Source organism: Syngnathus scovelli, chromosome 5 (genome assembly GCF_024217435.2).
Source record: "Syngnathus scovelli strain Florida chromosome 5, RoL_Ssco_1.2, whole genome shotgun sequence".
In the NCBI taxonomy this organism is placed as follows: Eukaryota; Metazoa; Chordata; class Actinopteri; order Syngnathiformes; family Syngnathidae; genus Syngnathus; species Syngnathus scovelli.
In genome coordinates this window covers 9,286,432-9,309,716 of record NC_090851.1, presented here as the reverse complement: position 1 = coordinate 9,309,716, position 23,285 = coordinate 9,286,432, and the positions used below count along the sequence as shown (strand labels likewise).

At 41.3% G+C, this 23,285-nt stretch overlaps 3 protein-coding genes and 1 long non-coding RNA gene across 11 annotated transcripts; 3 read left to right on the top strand and 1 right to left on the bottom strand.

Annotated features, from left to right (window-relative positions):
- The first annotated feature begins 5 nt into the window (after positions 1 to 5).
- Positions 6 to 4,285, top strand: get3 (guided entry of tail-anchored proteins factor 3, ATPase). The gene is made up of 7 exons (XM_049720795.1): positions 6 to 183; positions 1,588 to 1,735; positions 1,978 to 2,126; positions 2,385 to 2,535; positions 2,628 to 2,735; positions 2,958 to 3,155; positions 3,346 to 4,285. The coding sequence occupies exons 1-7, from the start codon at positions 44 to 46 to the stop codon at positions 3,472 to 3,474; spliced, it is 1,023 nt and encodes a 340-aa protein (XP_049576752.1). The 5' UTR covers positions 6 to 43; the 3' UTR covers positions 3,475 to 4,285.
- Positions 4,286 to 5,342: 1,057 nt separating this feature from the next.
- Positions 5,343 to 9,738, top strand: best2 (bestrophin 2). The gene is made up of 9 exons (XM_049720751.1): positions 5,343 to 5,497; positions 5,581 to 5,675; positions 6,077 to 6,310; positions 6,719 to 6,873; positions 6,962 to 7,039; positions 7,209 to 7,361; positions 7,442 to 7,522; positions 7,816 to 7,970; positions 8,253 to 9,738. The coding sequence occupies exons 1-9, from the start codon at positions 5,346 to 5,348 to the stop codon at positions 8,980 to 8,982; spliced, it is 1,833 nt and encodes a 610-aa protein (XP_049576708.1). The 5' UTR covers positions 5,343 to 5,345; the 3' UTR covers positions 8,983 to 9,738.
- Positions 9,739 to 9,747: 9 nt separating this feature from the next.
- Positions 9,748 to 11,280, bottom strand: LOC125969066 (uncharacterized). Its single transcript, XR_007481426.1, has 2 exons — positions 10,326 to 11,280; positions 9,748 to 10,084 (listed from the first exon to the last, which is right to left on the bottom strand). It is a non-coding gene; the product is annotated as an uncharacterized lncRNA (long non-coding RNA).
- Positions 11,281 to 15,840: 4,560 nt separating this feature from the next.
- LOC125969064 (uncharacterized) lies at positions 15,841 to 21,010 on the top strand. 8 transcript variants are annotated; one of them, XM_049720749.1, is made up of 7 exons: positions 15,841 to 16,152; positions 16,547 to 16,752; positions 17,160 to 17,205; positions 17,601 to 17,640; positions 17,786 to 17,869; positions 18,103 to 18,217; positions 18,663 to 21,010. In XM_049720749.1, exons 1-6 carry the CDS (start codon positions 16,061 to 16,063, stop codon positions 18,196 to 18,198), a joined length of 564 nt encoding a protein of 187 aa, XP_049576706.1. In that variant the 5' UTR covers positions 15,841 to 16,060; the 3' UTR covers positions 18,199 to 18,217; positions 18,663 to 21,010. The 8 variants fall into 8 exon arrangements, 3 of the variants coding, with proteins under 3 accessions (XP_049576706.1, XP_049576705.1, XP_049576704.1); XM_049720748.1 differs by having other exon boundaries at positions 18,103 to 21,010; XM_049720747.2 differs by having other exon boundaries at positions 15,842 to 16,152; positions 17,786 to 21,010.
- The last annotated feature ends 2,275 nt before the right edge of the window (positions 21,011 to 23,285 follow it).

The window sequence follows — 23,285 nt, the reverse complement described above, 5'->3', positions numbered from 1 at the left end:
CCCACCCAATCCGATTTTTACGGCAACAGTAAACACACACAAGATGGCAGCGTTGGAAGACGAATTTGAAGATGCGCCTGATGTAGAGCCTTTAGAGCCAACATTGAAGAATATTATCGAGCAAAAATCGTTGAAATGGATATTTGTTGGCGGAAAAGGTGGTGTCGGTAAAACGACGTGTAGGTAGGTGGAAAGATCTGCTCATTAGCTCATTAGCACCGAGATACAGTCATCGTGTCACCGAGTCAAACTGACAGTACCATAATTTCGATCATCTTTCGATATTTGCTGACCTGGTTCATATATATTATATTAGATTATTTAATATATAACTTTACATAGTATAGCTGTCATATACTCTACACCCTTCATTCAGATCGTGTCTTCTTCCTGTCATGGTCATAACTGTCAATATGCCGGTATTATGGTTCAACAGCCTTCCAAATAAACTAGCTCCCTAATCTAGATGTAGCCATCAGGGCGAAGTCAGTTCAATAATCTTGTGTTTCTTGCTTGCAGATTCGTCATCTCGTACATGGAAATTGTTAAACTGCATAGCTCTTAAAACATTCAATAACCACGTGAATCAAAACGTCTCGTTGACTACTTCTGACTAGCTAAAATAAATTGGAAACAGTAAAAATTACATATTAACTGTAGAAAGTGATATTTGAACTCGTGACGCCATGTAACCAGATTAACGTGTCCCCTTGCGGGGGGAATTAGTTTTTAATTCAAAGTACATCTTTTGTGGCAGACACCGTGTGTCGCTGTTAGCATAGCGGTATGGCACTTGGGCTGTTGATGCTTTTTTTTTGTGTGTGTGTGTGACTCGGCGTCACGGATTCAAAATCTTGCTTTCTACCGTTAAATTGTTATTTTTTACTGTTTACAATTAATTTCAGCCAGTCTGCATTCTAAATGAGACGTGCTTATTGAAAAAATTGGACAGTTATGCTGTCATGTAGCCCTGTAGCTTGTGACGAATCTGCAGACAGGAAACACAATATTACTGAACTGACGGCCACATCTGGATTCGGGAGACCCGGGGGTCGCAGGATGTGAAGCAACGGACACACGACTCAGTCTTTGACAGCAGCTTTCTAATGCATTGCATAAAATGTTTGGGGTGTTTTGTGTGAGACAACGCATCCTATTACTTTTCAGAGCCAAATGGTTTACGGCTGACATTAACTCGCACTTGATGTTACAAGGGTTACTCACATAAACGACATACACGGAATCAGTATTGACGTAATTGTTCCTAAATAAATTACAGAATAAAGTTATATCAAGCCCTATTTGACACTGTTAATAAGAATGAGTTAATATTGGTGTCCTGGAAGTGGAATCTTTATGTAGCCCTTATTTGGGATTGTGTTCTTAATGTGTAGATTTAAAACTTGAACTGTGGTCTTCTATAAGCAATGGTGTAACCCCACCCCAAAAACTATACTAAACAGGTCTCTGAAAACAAAAAGAGAACGTTAAATTGCCGTCACATGCTCTCCTATTATCCATCTATATATTTTTCTATTTCTCTTGGTACATATGATGAATTTAACATTCTTTAATACACTTTCCCAGTTGTAGTTTGGCTGTCCAGCTGGCTGCTGTCAGAGAAAGCGTTCTTATCATCTCGACTGATCCCGCTCATAACATCTCTGATGCTTTTGACCAGAAGTTCTCAAAGGTGCCTACAAAGGTCAAGGGCTATGACAACCTCTTTGCTATGGTAAGTGTGTAGTTTGGTAAAAGATGCAAGTATACATGTATGGGTGTAAATCAAAGACACTGTTTTAAAAAAGCCCAAAAACTGAAATCTGCATCAAATTTGCCTTTTCAGTCTTGTGAAAAATTCATATTCTCAAACAAAGGCCACCATTCTGCAAAAGGGATACCTAGAGGTGGTGTTAAATCAATGCTATTCGGTGATTCCACAAATGTGTACGTGCTTGTATTTGTGTGCGAGTGTAGGAAATTGATCCAAGCTTGGGTGTAGCAGAGCTTCCTGATGAGTTCTTTGAGGAAGACAACATGCTCAGCATGGGCAAGAAGATGATGCAGGAGGCCATGAGCGCTTTCCCTGGCATTGATGAAGCCATGAGCTATGCAGAGGTCATGAGGTGAGATTGTCACTTTCATGTCAGAACATGTCTCATCCCATTTTACCACACTGTACTATGGGACTTTTGTTTAATTAAATGGCAAAATACAAAGTCTCTCACTGGAATATGTCGTTGACGCCACTATTGCCGCCCTGCCTACTCACCCTCAGGGGTTACCTGATCAAAAAAATACTCCACCTAACAGAGCTCTACTGATCAATGGAAAAATTCAGAAAGAATATATTAAGTTTAATTGTCTTCTCCGTCATGCCTCAGATTAGTGAAAGGAATGAACTTCTCAGTGGTTGTCTTTGATACTGCACCCACTGGCCACACACTGCGCCTGCTTAACTTCCCCACCATAGTGGAACGCGGCCTGGGCCGACTCATGCAGATCAAGAACCAGATCAGTCCATTCATCTCACAGGTGAGGGGTGTGCCAAAACCCAGACATTCTTGGCTTGATGGTGTACACAACATGAGCTCACTTCTTCCATTTTTTAAATTTTTTTATTATAGATGTGCAATATGCTGGGCCTGGGTGACATGAACGCAGACCAGCTGGCATCCAAGCTGGAAGAGACTCTGCCTGTCATCCGCTCAGTTAGTGAGCAGTTCAAAGACCCTGTAAGTCACTGTTCACTGGGCTTTGTGAGTGTAACTTGGAGGGTCTGCAAAAAAATGTCATAACATTTAAAAAGAAAAAGAGCATACTATATTTGCAAAAGGGCTAGGCCAGCGGTCAATTATTCATACTCCATGAGTATGAATCATTTTGGGCTTGCTGAGTGGTGACGTGATAGACCTGTTCATTTCCACTGTTTTATGTCTTCATGTTGCCACCCACAGGAGCAGACCACCTTTATCTGCGTGTGTATCGCCGAGTTCCTGTCCCTGTATGAGACAGAACGGCTAATTCAAGAACTGGCCAAGTGCCGCATTGATACACACAACATCATTGTCAACCAGCTGGTTTTCCCCGAAACAGAGAGGCCGTGTAAAATGTGTGAAGCGCGACACAAGATTCAGTCCAAGTATTTGGATCAGGTATGCATTTCTGGTATGATTTGATGCAGTTACTGGTCCAAACAGTAGGCTAGGACCCAGATCAACCAAGACCTTAATGTAAAGAAACTTACAGAAAATGGATGAATGCATAGATACTCAACGTGTTAGCGACAATGGCTCTTGACCCCAAAATATAATCCCACATTGTGTGCTTGTTTGTTTCCAACAGATGGAGGACCTTTATGAAGACTTCCACATAGTCAAATTGCCTCTGTTGCCCCATGAAGTTCGAGGTGCTGACAAGGTCAATACGTTCTCGAAGCAGCTTCTGGAGCCCTATAAGCCACCAAACAAGTAATTCCCTTCCTCGTGGGACCAGCCCCCCCCCCCCCCCCCTGAGCTCCCGCAACTGGCCTCTCACCCATATTCAACCCCTCATGCAGAATGGAGTGTACAAACCAGGCACGCTTCAGGAGCAGCTGATGACATCTCACATCTACTCAAGCCACCCTGTTAAAACGCTCAGATAGTTTACATTACTGTCGCCTTACTTTCCTGATCACGCATCATATCGGTAGCACTAAAATAGCTATTTTAAAACATTCCTTTCCTCCATACTGAGCGTTTAGCTGACAACAGTATAGTACATTATGCTTCAGCCCTTGAAGTAAGTCTTAACTGTGGAATTTTTGTCATATTTTCCTCAATAATAACCATCCGTGTCATTAAAAGAAAATGTACCAGAGTAATTTTAGCTTTAATTTATTTCTCCTCCAGCACAATATTAAGACTATGATTTGAATTAACTAGTTCAACCAGCAATTTCTTTTTTTTGGTCTTACAGCATCCTGAGATTCAAAGGCAGTATACGTATGATCAAAATATGAATTGAGCCCTGCCAAGCTCCTGAACTGTCAAATATTGTCGGAATTTTGAGAACAGTATAGAAATGTGTTTAGAATCATGAAGTGCATTGTTAATTATGAATTAGTGAATGTCACCCAACATGAACTGTGAGCTGAGCATTTAGGCGGATATGGATACAGATCGACTCAGCTAATGCTGCAATTAAATCTATTAGTGAATGCATACGAGTTAACAAAAACTTTTTTTGTATGGGAATTTCTTGAAATGATGGTGTGTTAATTAAACTTAATTCAACAACTTAATTTTCCTTTTTGTTGGCTATCATTTGATGGGCTTATTAGCGAGCATAAGCAAGCACTCCTACTGGGCAATGGATTGACTTTGACGAAGCATGAAGCCACAGGTAACCTTTCACATTAGGGCTCTGTAGCCATTCACAAGAAACACTTAAGAGTTGGTGAGGGTGGAGTTCAAAAAGTCATTTGGTTTTTGTGAAAAGATGGCCATAAGTCCACTTAACGTCCATGTGTTCTGTAGGTTCATCAGCATATTTACTTTTATTTCTTTTTATTCAACCAAAGGTTTGTGAAGTTCCATTTGTAATTTCCTTCAGTGCAACTCTGTAGTTAGGGCTTGTCGCTTGTGCTCCATCATCCAGCCGCTCGCTCCCGGTCGGGAACCGCGCTAACGAGCTGCTCGTCCTCCTCGATTTGGGGATTTACCCCGGGGCGCACTGATAACTGGACGCACCAAGGAGGCTGCGAGGATTAGTTTCGTCGGGGTCGTGTGCTCTGGAGCCAAAAACACCATTGGAAGCTCATACATACTTGGAGGACTTTAAACCAAAGAACTGCTAAACTAAACAGGTAAGGTTTTTCCATTTGAAAAAACAATGATTCACTAAACCAAATCTAAAATGATCATAGATGTGTTATTTTTTATTTATTTTTTGGTCTAGGAGCCATAGCTGGTGACCTTAGTGATGTTTAAAATTTCATGGGCCCCAGTCACCAATAATATAAAACGTTACCGCAATGAATTTTTTAATAGAAGATTAAAAAAAAAAACTCAAGCGTATGTTTGATTTAATTTATTTATAAATAGTTTTATTTATTACCTAGTGTTAATGTTGAAAATGAAACATTTTAAAGTTCGAATAAAGAATACATTTTTTAAAGATTTTATTTTTATTTTTAATGAACACTTAGGCCTATTATGTTACTGTATTTTAATAGCTGTCATGCTGGTTATAAAAAGTGTGCAAACCAGCGCTTTTCTATCTGTGTTGTACATGCAGGTATTAGTAAGGTGACTCAAACCTTCAGTGGATTGTTTCTTCGGAGCCGGTGCACACTAGCAACAATGACTGTCACCTACACGGCCAGAGTTGCAAACGCTCGTTTCTGCGGCTTCTCCAAGTTACTTTTGGTTTGGAAAGGAAGTATCTACAAGGTGTTGTACAAGGAATTCCTGGCTTTTTTTGCCATGTATACAGCCATCAGTATCACATACAGGTAAATACCACTTAGAGGTGTCTGATATCGTTCAAGTTATAATTGTTAAGTTAGCTTTTTAATTAGTGGTTGTTTTCTTTTAGATTTTTGCTGCCTGGTGATCAGAAAAGGTATTTTGAGAAGCTGGCAATTTATTGCAACCACTATGCCAGTCTCATCCCAATGTCCTTTGTACTGGGTAAGCGGCAATGCCATCTGTACAAGATCATATCTCTTTGGGATTTACAGCCTCTTTGTGATCATTTGATCATCTGACCTCGGGTGAGAGGTCAAGTCAATTGCAGGTTACATGCAGTCAACCATCATGCTTACATCCACACCCATAGGTAGTTTTGACTCCTCCTTAGAACTTGGGATAAACCCTGAGCGCTCAAAGCCACACAATTAAACCTGAACCAAGTGTCAAATTTTCTCCTGTTAAACAAACCTGCCATGCAACTTAAGTCAACTTTTACTCAACAACTTTCCATTCAACTTAACATCAGCCTAATGATTGAAATGATGCTCCCTCCCTCTTCGGCTTGTGCCAGCAGCACAGCTGACCCTTTGCGTGTGTTTCCTCTGGAACGCTGTGAGCAGGTTTCTACGTGACCCTGGTGGTTAACCGTTGGTGGAGCCAGTACACAAGCATCCCGCTTCCCGATCGGCTCATGTGTGTCCTCTCGGGGGGCCTCCAGGGCAGTGACGAGCGAGGCCGCCTGCTCAGACGCACCATGATGCGCTATGCCAGTTTGTCGGCCCTGCTCATCCTCAGATCTGTCAGCACGGCTGTCTTCAAGCGTTTCCCTACCATGGACCATGTGGTGGAGGCTGGTGAGTGTCTGATGGTACCGAAGATGGAACTGGAACGGACAGAGAGAGTAATACATTATGCCCCCTCTCAATTTCAGTTTCTGCGACCTCTAGCCTCTCAAATAGTCACGTGGATAAATGGACAAAAATCTTCAGGCTCACTTCACATTACTGTTGAAGTTCTTATTTTTGTATCTGTTAACTAGTCAATTTTTTTGCATTGAACTTCTGAAATACATTTTAGATGACACTCAAATTGATTAGGTTGCACTAATTAGTCAGTATTAGTCAGCGTCCCATTCCTATTGTACATTTATTGACTTCATCGTCTTAAAGCTATCTGAGACCAAGAAATCTGACATTAAGTTGGTTCACTTCCCGGACTTACTATTTTAAGACAGTTTACATTAGCATTTGAAACCTGTGCAGGATTCATGAGCCGAGAGGAGCGGAAGAAGTTTGAATCCCTTCATTCTCCTTACAACAAATACTGGATCCCTTGTGTGTGGTTCACCAACCTGGCTGCCGTGGCCCGCTGCGAGGGCCGCATCAAAGATGATCACACGCTCAAGCTGCTGCTGGAGGTGTGTTGTCATCCGCAGGCACGTGCACACGTGAAGGTCACGTGTTGGCATGTGATCTCACCCCAGCATTGTGACTGTTTTCAAGCAGGAGCTAAATGTATTCAGGGGCAAATGCGGCATGCTGTTTCATTATGACATGATCAGTGTTCCACTGGTCTATACTCAGGTAAGCAGACATTGTTTTTCTCCTCTGGATAGTTACTTTGTATGCTACTAAATATCATCTGCACCCACGCTATCTGCAAGAAAGCCATTACATTGTGCCATTGTGCCTCCTTGCAAACTACAACCATTGTAACTAGAATGACAAGACCTGTTCCCTGCCTGTCCTGTAGGTGGTGACCTTGGCTGTGTACAGTTTTTTCCTGGTATGTCTGATTGGTCGGCAGTTCCTAGATCCTAATCAAGGTTACCCAGGCCATGACCTTGACCTCTACGTGCCAATCTTTACCCTACTGCAGTTTTTCTTTTATGCCGGGTGGCTCAAGGTAAGCTTTGAATTAATTCAACAAAATACCTTCATTGTTGTTGTTTTTTAATATTGATATTATTGTTTTTTTCCCTAAAGGTTGCAGAGCAGCTGATCAACCCTTTTGGAGAAGACGACGATGACTTTGAGACCAACTGGCTGATTGACAGAAATTTCCAGGTTGGCTGATTCTTGTCATTTTTAGTCACTTCATTTTATCGTCTGGCTGCTGTGTTTACAATCATCATTATATTGAAACCCAGCAATCACTGGAAACTTTGTGGCACCTGCAATAGACAAGGGCATTTGATACAAGATCTGTACTTTATGGTGTTATTTTCTTGCCTTGTGAAATGATTATTTTAAGCATTTATTGTAGTCATTGTAGCTTATGGTGGAGTTGGGGTACCTGAGTCATGCTGAAACGTTTCACAGTCAATCTGTTCATATGCATTTTCCTTTCTGCCCTGCAGGTGTCTATGATGGCAGTGGATGAGATGTATGGAGATCTGCCGATGATAGAACGAGATCGCTACTGGAACGACTCCAACCCGAGACCACCCTATACAGCTGCAACGCTCTTTGTTCTGCGCAAACCCTCCTTCCAAGGGTCGACATTTGACATGGCGTGAGTTTTACCTTCTAATTGTCTGTGTATTCAATTTGTGACTGTCATATTTCATTTTGGATCACTTCAAAAAGCCAAATAAATGTACAATATATAGGCAAAAGCACTGGGACACGTGGCCATGATAGTCACACTTACTTCCTAGAAATACATTAAGTACTTCTAAAGGTGTGTAGTAATAAAAAAAATATTATAGAGAATGATCAAATAACAATATCAGTGTTACAGTAGGTGTGATGATGAAAGAAGTGTTAGAACTGCCCGTGTGCTGCTGTCTGGCAGGATCCCCAAAGAGGAGATGCACTTCCAGCCTCTGGAGGAGATTGCTGAGAACATGGAAGAGTCGGTCAGCCGTCACCCCAACATGGCTCTGTTCAACCGGCTCCTTAACGCGGCCCCCTCACACGCCGGCTTCATGAGCGGAGCCCTGCGACGCACCTCGGCCCAGCTCCAGAGACTCTATCACTCCCCCAGCATTGACCAGTGCATCAGCGATGACGACGACAGTGAAAGTTGTAAAATAGGCAAAGGAGGCTCTTTGCCGTCTGGGCTGGGGCAGGACCCCCAGAGCACCGTGTGCAGTTTCAGGGAGGAGAAGCCCGCCAGAGCGCCTCTGCTTGACATTCAGTTTGGGGCCGAGCAGGAGAAGCGTTCTGACGAGGACACTGTCATGTCTGCAAGTGGAGTTCAACTCAGCCACACAAGACAAGAAGAAGAAAAGCAAGCAGAGATCCCATCTCCTGCGTTGCGTCTTCCTCCACCTCTACCACCCCTGGCCTCTAGAGAGACTCGACCGGTCTCCACCCTTCATCAGCCCTCTCCTTTCCCGTCTCACCCCACTTCCCACTCCAATCTGGAACACTGCAGCTCGCAACCTGTTATCAACCACCACAAAGCTGCTCCTTCTACTCTTCATCCTTCTCAAGTGTCTTTCCTCACCGTGTCGTCTTTCGAGCCCCAGCGCTTTCGCAGTCTTAGCATGGGATCAGAGCTGACTGGGACTTTGGCGTAGTTTCTTGTATAAACTGGCAAAACCGAATGCTGAATTCATCCTCCCGTCTTACGTAACACTTAGTATCACTATTTGTGTCGTGGGTGAGGTGGAGCCTCTGCCCACTGACTTAAGACAGACAATGAAAGAGAAAGAAAGACAAAGAAAAACAAAGACAAAGAAAGTGACAGAACAAGAGAGAACAAGAGCAAAGGTGAGAGAGAGAAATAAGGAAAGAGAAACAATAAAATGATGAGAAAGAGAAAGAGAATGAAAGACAAACCTTTGACGAACCGGTCTGCCTTCTAGACTTCAACACATTATGCATCTTTAACATATAATTTGCAATAATTATACAATTTACCAACAAATGTGACATTTAGATGATCAAATTGGCCTCTTTGCAAATGGTTTTGGACATTTACAGAGTCCTCTAACATTTGAGGTACACACACTCGCTTGTCATGTGTGCAAGGAGTGTGGGATGGATTCCTGCTATTGATGTGTGATTGTACGTTTATTGTCATATAATAATTATGTAAATGTTTGGTGCTATCAGACAAAACACATTAATCTCTTGATCCATGTTTGTGACAGCTTGTCTCTTGTTCAACTACTGGAGCCACAATGATAAGGCTGAGATGAAACAGTACTTTTTGTACTAAACATTTTCAAAGAACTACCTCTGGACAGTATTGTGACGAGAGTGAAGAAGGCATGTTACATACAGTAGAAATATTTTGTGTTTTTACAGATTGAACAAAGTGAATAAACATACTTTTGACATAGTTTACTATGACGCATTTTAGAACAGTTTTATTTCTAGAATATTTGATCACAACATACAGGAATATGAGTTTGATTCTTTGCCAGCAGAGGGCGATAACACACTAAGTAAATATACAGTAGGAAAATAAATAAATAGACCACCCTTGATTTCTTCAGTGTCCCCGAAGACATGCATGTCCATGTTAGCAAGCCAAGAGGAAGAATAAGGCTTCTACCTGGGTTGAAACAACCTCCTGCTGCGGGATGATTGCCTCTGTTTGGAAAGGAAGGACTGGGACGGGCCTGGGGGTTTGGGGTCCTCACACAATGTCTGCTGCTGCTGTGGATCAAAGGACTGCAAGGAGCAACATGGACAACTGAGAAGTCCGAGTAGAAATATTGCAGTATACAGTGTATATAAATCCATCATCTTGAGGTCATCTCTGAATGGGCTCTCGACTAGGGCAGAAAAACTAGTGAAAAAACACTCTTTGTATTGGTGTTTGGTATCGGAGAGTACTTAAAGTAAGAATTTGTATTTGTAAGAAAAAAAATGGTTTCAGTTCATCCCTACAAAACAAAGATCATGAACCCACCATGGTTTTCCAGGCTCTAAGGAGAAGTTCTTCCTCTTGTTCTCGCTGTGTCTTTGATTGTTCTCCCTGACCGTCCTGTCCAATCATACTATTTTGCTTAAGAGGAGAAATAGAAGAGCAAAGCTCTAACAGACCTGAAGCCACCTCTTCCATCCCGGCATCACATTGATTGGCTTCTTTCCTGGTTGTCATCCCTTTGCAATTCAACTTGATTATAAATTGAAAAAAAGTGAAAGTTGTTCCACATTGATCTGTTTCTGGGAACGATTTTTTTTTGTTTAAAGCAGAAGCTGTAGCTTTGCTGTTGGCAGAAACAATAAAGTGTGTTTCAAATCTCTGCCTGCACAGAGATGCCATCCTGCTGACATGGACATTTTTACTCTTGGCCAGCCATTCAGTGGCCTGTGGATTAGTGGGGACAAACACCATCACACAATGCAATTAGCACAATGGCAACATGCTGAAATGGACTAATAGAATGGAGGAGTGGCCTCAAAACAGAATTAGCAATGATATTTACCCCTTATTTCCAAATATTGTTTTTAATAATGTTTATAATGTTAATTGTGACTTTGCTTATAGTATTTCTATACTAAGCTGATCAAGTCAATTAATTATTTCAGTCATAACTGTATAGTCAGTAATATAGATACAAATATGTGAGAGATCAGAGGGAGATGATAAGATGAGCGAACGTGAGAAATACAGAACTTCTGGTCACCAGTTGCAAGTTGCAATTTCATAATTTCCCGTCCCTGAGAAGCATTTGTAGCAAGGTCAACCCATTCCAGTCTTTGAGCTGATTTCAGAAATGAGGTTTTGTCTTTCCCATTAAGTGTGAAAACACAAATGTGGAGGAGGTTTTCAAAGAATGGGGCGTGTGAATATATGCGTGCGTGCGTGCGTGCGTGCGTGCGTGCATTTCTCCAGAAACTAGAGCACTGAGGTCTGCAATGAAGACTTACATGGAATCTCATTTGAGGTGCAACTCAACTGTGTCGCTTTGAATCTCAATCAAGTCAACCCTATGCTTGCTATCACACCTCAGTGTGTGTGTGTGTGTGTGTGTGTGTATGCGCGTGCACAACCATATATGTCTTCCTACACATGCCTCTGAGTTGCTTATGTTACTGTTGCTGCAGCAAAAATGAGAAACAAGTGTGAAGAAAAGAAAGGTTTCTCGGAACACGTGTCACGTAAAATCTGCAACTATTCACCTTACATAATGAGAGCCCACAAAACAAAGCTATGCAATTCTTATTGTTACGCAGCTGCCTGTTGTAAAAATGTGTTCAGGCTAACTGCCATGTGTGTCCAGAATATTTGAATTGTTTGAATAATAAAAATATTATTCATTTCACACGATGGGGCCATACAGGGAAAATGCAAAACACAACGGCCCTATTACTCACAAAACTTTCAGTAGACAGAAGTGACAGAAGTGCTCACACTACCTTGAAGTACTAATTTGACTTGTTAATGTTAAAGGGGAAGTCAAGACAACATTTTCTTGACAATAATGTTTTATGTGGCCACATTGGTCTAAATATGTTTTTTTTTAAATTAATATTGCTTTTGTGCAATATACCTAACCTACAAAATTCACTAGTTATATTCATCTTAGGTTGCGGCCACTTTGCTGCTGACTGAAAATGGCATCACAGTGCTCAGCCAGCAAATGTCACATGATCAAATTAAAAAAAAAACAGGCGATTGGTCGTTACCTGAACTCTTAGGCAGTGTGATGTCATGTGCAAGCAACGGCAGATTGCAAAATGGCTGCCCCCTAACGGGTGAATATTGCTGCCCGATTAATACTCCCCAAATACAATATCAGAATAAGACTAGTGGGGGTTCTTAAGAACAAGTACAGTGATTTTTTTAACCATCATATATATACACAATTACTGATTATAGTAGATTTTGGGAGATAGATGAGATTTACGAGTGACTCAGTGGTGAGTGAAGACACCAGAAGCGGTCAAGTTGGTGTATCAGCCATACAATCGTCTTTTTTGTTTTCATTAAAGTTGCAGGTGAACTGGTGCCTATCCCAGCTGACATTTGGCTGTGAGATGGGTTGTACCACAACAAAGGACATAGATCATAGACACAAACAAGAATACCACAACAAAGGACATGGATCATAGACACAAAGAAGAAAAATCATCAAAGAATAAAACCATCTCATCACAAATTCCAAACAATCAGCAAGCAAACTGGGGTAAATAGCAATTAAAACCTTGAACTACAATATGATTGGAATATTTCACGCTAATCTGATCAGTCTAGCAAAAGGCACGCACACACACACACAAGGTTGTACCCACTGTGTTTGACCATTATGAAATAACAAGATCAAACCTGCACTTTCAACTAAATAAACACATGAGATGGCAAGTCAATGTTTACGACAGTACACAGATTGAAAGCCTCACTCCCACATGTATTTATTCAGGCATGTTTGCGCATCCGTGTGTTAAGGGCACTCCCTGTCTTACACAACTTAAGTGAGGAAGTTCTCTCTGTACGTAAGGACCTGTCAGTCAGGTTCTTTGTGTGTCTTTTACTGTCTGGGTGTCACATCGTACAAACTGCTTGTTTAACAAGGTCACTTTATCAGTATGAATGAAAAAATCCATCCATATTATCAAAAAAAGATTCCAGCAGATTGATTTGGAATGATAATGTGTTTGTTCGCACTTGTGGCTTCATCCATCGTATTTCGCCGCACCAGTTGCGGATTGATGAGATGGGTAGATTCAGTCAGCCATGTACATGATGAGTTAATTGGCACCGACCCCAGCTTATATAATTATGTACCCGGTTATATTTAACAACAAAACTGTCTTCTCATTTTGAAATCTAATTACACACCACTCTGTGCCTAATGGAGCTTTACTTTTTGGCTAGGTTAAGATGGGGGTGGAGGTGAGCAATCTTTAAAATGCTCACTGCGGGCCACACAGATAAGACAGACGTTTAGCTTAAATTTATATTTGTTGAAAGTGTATATATATTCTGGCAATAAATGACACAAGAGTGCCAACATGAGGTGATGATCCAGGACATTTTCTAAAAATGTATCCAAGTTAGTCATGAAAAAATGCTAATTTCACTGTCATCAAAAATAAACAGCAGCAAACTCTCCAAGCACATATTGATATTTCTTTCTCAATTCATCGAGCAGGTGAATAATTTCATGTTCAACTTTCCCCACAATTAGCATCTGCTTCCAAGTGGTTGTTGTTAAGACATCTGACTGCACTATTTGTGTGTGTTTGTATGGCCGGTAGCAGCAAAAACATGTTTGTTCCAATTTGCAAAATGTGCTGACAACTTGGACACGTAAGCAGGTTATTATCCAACCTGGGCATGTAATTTGCACTAAGGCCAAGGTGGAGCACACTTTAAATATAGGAGGGCTCTCTGGCACTCCTCTAATATGTGGCTTTTAAACTGCCTCTCGATTCAGTGGTGTGGTATTAAACATTTTGAAATTTGCTCCAGTTAAAAAAATATAGTATGTCACGCTTGGATGAAACCTTTTTAAATACACCGTAGAGGGGACAATACTAATATGATTGAAGTACACTATATAATTATAAGAAACGAGTCAACTAAAAGTTTTTCACATCAAATATCGTTAGCCGCAACACTTGAAGATCCAAATTTAAAGATGCTCCTGTTACGAATTGGAATAGCGCAGGGCGACCAAATGCAGCTTGGACCAGGGTTTATTTAGGAAAAAGGGAGTTGGAATGGAGAATGAAGGAAAACAGACAGCGGACAAACTAACATAACGACCTAACCAAACCAACAACTGGACTGACCGACAGACTGGCTAACAGAAACGGAACCGACCGACAAAGACGTGAGACAAGCAGACATCAGACAAGAACAATCCAAAAGGGAGTGAGGGGCAGACAGGACTTAAATACACGACAGGTAACGAGAGGCAAGTGAGGGTGATCACACTGATTGTGGGCACACAGGAGGGGAGGGGCGAGCACACAGAAATCATGACAAAATATATTTACAATAAAACAACCGGGGGACGAGTCGTGACAGCTCCCAATCACAATAATCCCGATACAGTCATTGAAAACTATAATGATTAATCATTGGAGGGTTGATGCTTTTCTGAAATTGTTAGCCACAACGTATTGCCTTTGAATTTGTGGTGCAGTTGAGTAAAAAACAAACAAACAAACAAACAAGCACTTTCTATTTTACTTATGGGTGAGGCCAATATGGAGTTCTATATATTTTTGTCAAATGTGTCAATCAGAGTTTGCATTTGTTCAACATCCACGCAACCGTTTTAACTACATTAACATGGATTTAATGTGTTGGTGCTCCCCCGAGGAATCATTTTTTTGGAATCACTATTGATGACCTCACAAAGAGGAACCTTTGAAATCTGTTTGGCTTTGTGCTGCTCCATGCCAACTGTGCTCCCACCACAAAGCCGCAACGGAGGCGGCCGCCATGCAAGATGATACAGTTGAGAGACTGCTGCGTGGCACGTCAAGTGTGTGTGTGTGTGTGTGTGTATGCTGGAGGGTTAACTAGTTAAGAGCTAACTCCTGGCCATAACCTCTTGTCCCATTATTCTTACTTTCTTGCCTTTTTCCATGTCACTGGGGGGGCTCTTTGATGGAGGCTGACAGTACCGTCTGTCCTGCATCCTCCGGCCCATTGCCGCGTCTCCCCCCCACCCCCCTGTGTCTCCTCCACTATGCCCCCTTCGCTCTTGCCCATTCAGCACTGACCTGGGTGACCTTCCTTTGGAGGTTGCCAGCTTGGCTTTGAGCTTTTTAGGGGGAGCAAAACGTGCGGGAGGCTGTCAAAAGAACATCTGGGATGAGATCGAGCAGCCATCCATGACTGATTAATCTCTGGTGGAATGTTGTTCTTGCCACTATGGAGAAAACATTAAGGCTGTGTACACACTCACGCCCTATTTACTATAGTACAGTGTAGTGACCTATATAGTGTGTTTTTCCATTTTATAGTGGAATGTGCAGAGAGTATAAATTGTATATAAATTATAATTATCTTGAAATCTAGTGAAGAAACAATGGTCGTCATCAAAGGAATCTATATCATTGTACACCGTTGTGTCTATATATATATATATATATATATATATATATTAATATAATGTAAATAGAGCAACATGACAAAACATGACCAGGTTCTTTCACTATAACGGAAAGTGAATCAACTGACACGAATCCAGTAATTTGTAATAATGTGACAGCAATGACTGAATGAATTGTCCACTCAAGTAGCATTCCAAAACGCGGCACACCTAATGATCCAACACAGCAAACTAGTTGAAAACAATGATTTGGTTCGCTAAATAACTATATAATCCATATCCAACTTCCACAGGCAGAAGGGAATGAGCTTCCTTTGCGTGGATCTTTCCAGCATGCTGTAAAAGTGAAAACATTTTTGTGAATGAGTCACCGAAGCGCTATCTATTATGGCGACACTTATGATGGGCACATGTTAATTGCGTTTGTAAATTAAGGCATGACGCGTTACGTGAACCACACACACGCATCTACTGCGCACACTCCTTCCCACTTCCTGTTGCACAATTCCACAACTGATAAAAGGGACAAACTTGTTGAACTGGATGGGAAGCGGCAGGCTTTTCGGCCTGGAGATGAATGCGGATGACTTGGGTCAGTAATGATGAAGTAAACTTTCTTAAGTAGCCGATGAGAGAGGAGAAAAAGGCGGGATGTCATGTTTTGGCGGGGACATGTATTATTCATGCTGTCAGCGAAGACATGGCTGAAGTCACGGGAGTGTAAGTAATGGCGTATGTCACATAAATCAGCGGCGATGATGACCTCATTTTACTGCATAACTCCCGCCGCCCACACGCTTTAAAGAGCTCCAGCTGCACGTGGCCGCACGCACACGCACACAATCTTATGAGCTTTGTGTGAACTCACAATAAACTAATAATAAAAATAAAACATGGCGATAAATTCTGTTTATCATCAGCTCGTCTCTTCAAATTTGCAGACTAAAGGAACCGCGTAATCAAATCCATAAATGATACAGAGGATAACTGCATATCAATAGCGCAATGATCTGAGCACCTAATGTTATGTCATTGATTGTTAAAATAAAAATGGGTTCATGATTCGAATCTCTGCTTTAACCTTCATGTGTACAATTTGCTTGTTCCCTCCAAGTCGGCAGGATAGCCTAAAGAGGACAAGCTCTATTGGGGACGGCCGGAAGGATGGACTGATGAACAGATGGACGAACGGAAGGAAGGAAGGAAGGAAGGAAGGAAGGAAGGAAGGAAGGAAGGAAGGAAGGAAGGAAGGAAGGAAGGAAGGAAGGAAGGAAGGAAGGAAGGATAAATGGACCGATGCTGATAAAGATTATATGAAAGGTGGACCATTACAGTACTGTATGAGAAAATGAAACATTCTGTGATGGATGTCATTATAATGCTCTCTTTAAAATACATCCTCCACTGGAACTGCTGCGTCAGAGTCTATAAAACCTTTGGAGTCAAATTGTGGGAGTGTGTCATGGTTTATGGCCCAGAGAAAATGCATCCTGGGTGGCACTGCAGATTACTTTGTGTGTCATGATACATTACTTGAATTCTGGTTATAACCAATCACAGTATGCAGTTCCATCCCCCCCAAAATATTCATGGGTGAATCAGTGCTGTCCCCTGTAGTTTTGTACTGCTCAAAACCTTAAACCCTTAAAAAGCTAGGTGGACTATAACAAACTATTTCAACTGGCTTGATACACACACTGATAACACACATCCTGTCTTCTTTGAAGGCCCAACTCTGAAGCAGTTAACCTGTGGTATGGGGCGTGTCATCAGGTATTTTTCATCTGCGATTTCCTTGGAAAATGATAAGGGCCAACAATTGTACATGTTAAACTTGTTCAATATGTACAACGGCAAATTGTTATGTGTGTGTGACTGGACAACACCCAGTAGGTTTAAACTACGGACTTGTCATGTAAAACAGAACAAGAGCCAAGGGCAGGGAGAAAGCTTGCACTTGCCAGACAGAAATCAAGGCCTAATTGTGTTGAGTACGTGTATAACGTATTTCACGAAACATTTACAAAAAAAAAAAAAAAAAAAAATCAAGCTTTTGACATGCTAAAAGTTGGCCTACTATTTTCCATAAATTGTGAAAGGCGCTTTATAAATAAAATTGTATTGTATTTCTTTCTCCCAGTTAATCAACTTCTTCTTTGTATTTTCAGGCAGGCTGGATGCCCTGAGGCGCCATGCTGCCCCTTAAAGGTCTGTATTGGTACTATAATAGACATTCGGTTTAGGTTATGCATGTGGTCTGCTGTAGGTCATCACAAATAAACTATATGTGCCGTAAGAACTCAACACCCCAGATTTCAGCTCTAGAACAAATAACTATATCTCTTTCCGTCAGATTTGTGAGTCGCTGAAGGTTAAAGTCCGGGTTCTAGACGATGTGGTTTTAGCTTTCCTGCGCTCAACTCATCTGCCTCCCTGGGTGAGTGTTTCTATGGTAGCATCAGGTTTTGTGGATGGAAATATGACATCACTTTTTCTCCCAAAAACTGAGACGTCATTGTGGGTTATTGTGGAGTGTGTGTCAAATCCTGATCAAACTGAAATGTTTAACACTTCCTTCTAAAATGTCGACAGTTAAACAGAAGCATAACTGTATTTATTGCTTCAGGGTCTGAAGGGCACAGTGCGCGCTGTTGTCTACTATTCATGCAGGTGGTGAGGCTGGCAGCAGCCACACCTGGCTGGAACCGCAGACAACAGCAACTTCTTGAACGCGACACAGACACAAAGACAGACAGACACGCATGAGTGTGCAACACACACCCACGTACGTACAACCCTCACGCATCAGATAAGCACCTTTGGCAATGTCAAAACAAAAAAAGTGCACACAACGTGGTTTCAACAAAGACAGATGTTCCTGTCCTTCAAATCAAAGAAGCACGCCCTCTTCATCTCAAACACCTCTGAGGTCATGAGCTCTGTTCTCCCATGGCCTCATCCACACTAACATCGTGATCATGGCACTATTCGGATATGCTCTTGCTTCCAGCAGCCATTAAACGCATTTCCTTCTTTTCAGCTGGCAAGAAGACAAATATTACTTCACTGGAGAAAAATGTTTCCAAATTTCTGCGGGACAGGTTCTCTCCCGATCCTTTGCCCCGGGCTGACATGAAGCCAGGGAAGCGTGTCGATTTCCCAAACCATCATTTTCTGCCTCAACTCATGGCATTTCTTGTCTTGTCTTGCTACCTTATTTTGCCTCTTAGGAACCTTGAGAGGTGATCTCATCTGTGCCTCGCGGCTCAGCCCCAATTTCCAAAACAACATTGTATTTATCGGACCAAAATAGGTACTCCAGCCTGGAAAAATGTAGAAATACGGCAGGATTTTCCAAGGAAGGTAGTCTGGACTAAAGACCATGGGGATTCATGGGGATTCAATTAAATTAGGGAATATGTAGCTGTATTGAGATGTAATGTGATCATTACCCAACCAACCAACCAACCAACCAACCAACCAACCAACCAACCAACCAACCAACCAACCAACCAACCAACCAACCAACCAACCAACCAACCAACCAACCAACCAACTGTAAAATGATTTATTTGGCATTTTCAGAGCCTTACATATTGTATGACCATCTTACAGAGAGGCAGTAGGTGGATACAAAATCCCCATCTCAGGTGAGTATGATTTTATTTAAAATGTATATATTTTTTCAGTTTTATCAGTAAACGACTTATTCTAAACTGATCCAAATGATATTGTCCTGAGGTTTAGGGTGTCTTATCTAGGATAAGATTGATATATTGTGCACTCTCTTGGCTAAGATTTCTTGTTAAATGACAATGACAAAGCCTTACTGTTGGGAAATTCCATCACAGCATCACATTAGCCGCAGCCTGCAGTTCCGTTTGTTATTATTTTCTTCTTCACGTCAGTGGACTGCTTGGCCCCGCTGTAGCTCAGCTTCATCCATCGAGACTTCTGCTTTACCACTTGTCCTCATTACAGTCCCTGGTGAGTTGGAGCTAACTTTGGGTAAGAGTGCACCCTGGATTGGTCGCCAACCAATCGCAGGGCACCAAAAAAAAAATTCACATTATTATCATAATTAATTGATTTTTATTACAGTTTTAAATCTTGAATCCTTGTCATCGGGATCGGGTTGCCTGGCAACTGGTTCAAACATAAGTAAATCCCTGCCTAAGGCCAATATACAGTATTATCAAAAACATTATCCTTCTTCGGAACATGTATCTTGACATTTTTTGGCTATCATGTATTAAGTTAATGAGATGTTAATTTAGTGTGATGGTAGCTAGTAGGCACATTTTGAAATATGGAAATATGTTCCCTTGTGTTTTGGCTAAATAGGTTAAATAGCATACTAAGACCTCATACATGTTTGTATTCTATAATTCAACCATAGGAAATAACAGAAGTGGAACATACACAAGATCAAGCTGTCTGTGTTTCAGCTCAACTAACTATACTAATTTTAAGTTTCAGACACACATATGTTCAAGTTGTCCTTTCAACCTCCCTGGGGTTCATTTAGTCTAGCTGCTAGACTAAATGACTAGACTCTAGCAGTCTTGACGACAGACTTCAGACACATGAAAACCAACATTCACACAGACGGACAAACATTAACCCGCTGTCTGACCTTCCTTTGCTCCACCTAAGGAGTAGAAGAAGGAGGAGGAGGAGGAAGAGAAGGGGAATTCTAAAAAAACAGAAGAATTGGAAACACATTCCATTTCCCGTAAAGCTGGGAGAAGGAGCGATGAGTCACCGGGGCAGTTTGAAATGGGCTCTTTTGAGTCGCAGACGCTCAGTCTTTGAAGGTTTCTCTATACCGTGCGTTTAGTCCTCTAGGGATGAGTTAAAAGTTGTTGATGTTGTCGCCCTCCCCCCCCCATTAAACGTCTATCATTCGGGCAGACTCTAAATAAACAACGGTGACCAATTGTCTGCAATTGAGCATCATCTTGATCGACAGCGCTTGTATTTTTCCAAATTAATAGATTGTTATTGTCATTCAAAAGTCACAAAGTAAAAACGCTCCTACTTGAGAGAAGTATATAGCCAAATTATTTCACAACAGACCTCCAACAAGAAGTCAAATTGTGAAACATTATGGAATAACAGTCTCCCGTCTAGCTCTTACTTCACACCAGTCCAGACAGACACCCCCCCCCCAAAAAAAAACAGGCAAACCCAAGAAAATGATGCTAGTTTTCCGTCTAGTTCCGAGGCAGCATCCTGAGTCACAGACGGAGCTCCAAATCGCTTTCATGCTGACAACTTAATTGACTTCACTGAAGGCGCAAAGGCCATAATACGTGCTCTTGTGCACACTCAATACTGCTTCTCCGTGCTCGGACTCTCACTGGAATATACCGGAGGTGGACCATGCAACTATTACATCAATCTGTCAAGTTACGCTCACCACATAATCTCATCTTAATATGCTGTTGTTGTGGCTTTGAAGCGCTTTTTCTATAGCAGACCAGAAAGGAACAAACGGTTATAAATGGAAAACAACACTTCATTACATTTCGATCCATTGCCGTGCTGTCTAATAAATGTCTAATTGAACATTTTACTTGACATTTTTTACTGAATAGTTAAGAAGCAGCGGATGCCTATTCGACAGCATGAGCTTTAATAAAATTTTTATTGCTACCGCCTCAATGTGTTGCATATTATGAATTATGTAATGTATACAATTGTTATCATATTGTGGGGCTACCGAGGCAGAGCGTGCAATGTGGGAAGCACCCTCACACAAGGTTAGAGCCACCCCCAGAAAGTCTCGCTACAAAAACATATTCATATAAATTAATTTTTATTGCCCTAGCGTGTGCTGGAGGCAAAACAATGACTCAGATTGAGTCACACACGCACACACACACGCACGCTCACATACATAAACTCTTGTCTCAAAGTCTCACACACAAACGAGACACTTGCCATGATGACAAAACTTTATCAGTTGCCACTTGTTATGTTATAACAACAGTTTCAAACACATTTTGCATCGAAAGATGAAAATCACTATTCTTAGATGGCCAATAAATGAACATGTGGAATTTTGGAGTAAGCATATTTTTGTAGATATCTCACTTATCAAAAAAAGATTAATTACCTACAAAAAGATAAGTTACTGGTTTGGTCCACGACATGTCAGAATATATACAGAAATTGTGATGATTCTTTTCCAAAGTAAAAGCAGACGTAAATAATCAGTCTGCTTTAATGGAGCACGACTAAAATCTGAGGCTATTCACTGTTGAATGATTGAAATTCCGAGGACATAAAATGTCAAGTTGTTGTCATATTAAACTCCATTGTCAATGCCTGGGAGAGACATGAAGGGAAAATTTTGGCAAATTTTCAACCCATTCCTCACTCATCCACAATCATTAATCAGCGATAAAATGATGTCATTGCTCCCTCCCGGGACTTTACTGCCTGTGGAAATAACTACAAGACATGGCTCATGAGCAGTTTTACCAACAATATGTCACAAATGAAGAAAGTCTCGCAGCACATGTGAACTCTTGAGACTTTCAAATATCTGATTAATAACTAGGAGTCAATCTGTGAGTTTGATCCAGGCAAGGGCTCATATTTTCCACACACACACACACACATTGAAAAGAGATCCAAAGAGGACAGATGGGTGTGTTGTAATAGAATGGGCTGGTGAAAGTGGGGAGATCACTGGTATTTTGTTTGTGAACAAATATATGCGTCAGTGTCACTTCATCTATTCCAAGATTCGCAAATGCTTGCTCCCTCGCTCCATTTCCACGCACACATAACATTTTGATAGGCTGCTTCAGAGGTGCCAGTTTATGTGTTGTGCATGTGTGTGTGCGTGCGCAAAATGAATTGATTTACGCATACTGACAAATTTGTCACGTTTGTCATATTTACATGACGTCTTGTATTCCACACAATATGTTGGCATTAATTTTGGCATAATTTGACTTATACAACAAATCAAGCGATCGCAAAAACACATCAACCGAGAGCTGAATAATGAATTAATTGTTGTATACAATATTAAATTTTGAGCGTTAAGTGGGGCTCTTCTACTTATAATGTCATTGAAGTTTTAATCATGTTTTTGGCTTGCTATCTTAGAATATACTATATTTCACCCAATTTCTCATTATTTTTGTTCTTGCAATTCCACATAATCTCACTTTCAAAGTGGCCCTATTGCTCACAAAAATGAAGGCTCAAGTATCCTCAGACACACACGCAAGCATGCACGCACGCATGCACGCACGGACACACACACACACACACACACACACACACACACACACACACACACACACACACACACACACACACACGCACACACTACGTTCATGGTTCACACAAACTATTGGTGTCAGGAAACTGCACGTTTCCTGCAATCTGTAGTACAGGATGTGAGGTTAGTGACTCGACGTGTTTCAGTCAGCTATCTCATGAATGAGCGCTTATTTTTAAGCACTAGAATCGTAGTAATCATCATTATACACATGTGATGCTTCACTCTTACATGTGCTGAATGAAGTGAGAACAGGTTATGAGGAATTGGGGTTGCTTGACAATGGCAAAGCAGGTTTGGCCTTTTATGGCTGATTGAATTTGTTGTCTTTAAACCATTTGTGATCCAAGCAGGTGAATTACTTCGGCACAGCATGTGCCGAACGTCTTATTCCGTTTCAGGTCGTCATGCTGGGATGGAAAGGAGCTAAAAAAAAATCATTTTCTAAAGCAGAACAAATGCTAGGCACTGAGGCCTGTTTTGTGGTTTTAGCAGTGACGTTTTGCTAACGTGCCTGTGAAAAGACTGAATGATTAAAATAATTGCAAAG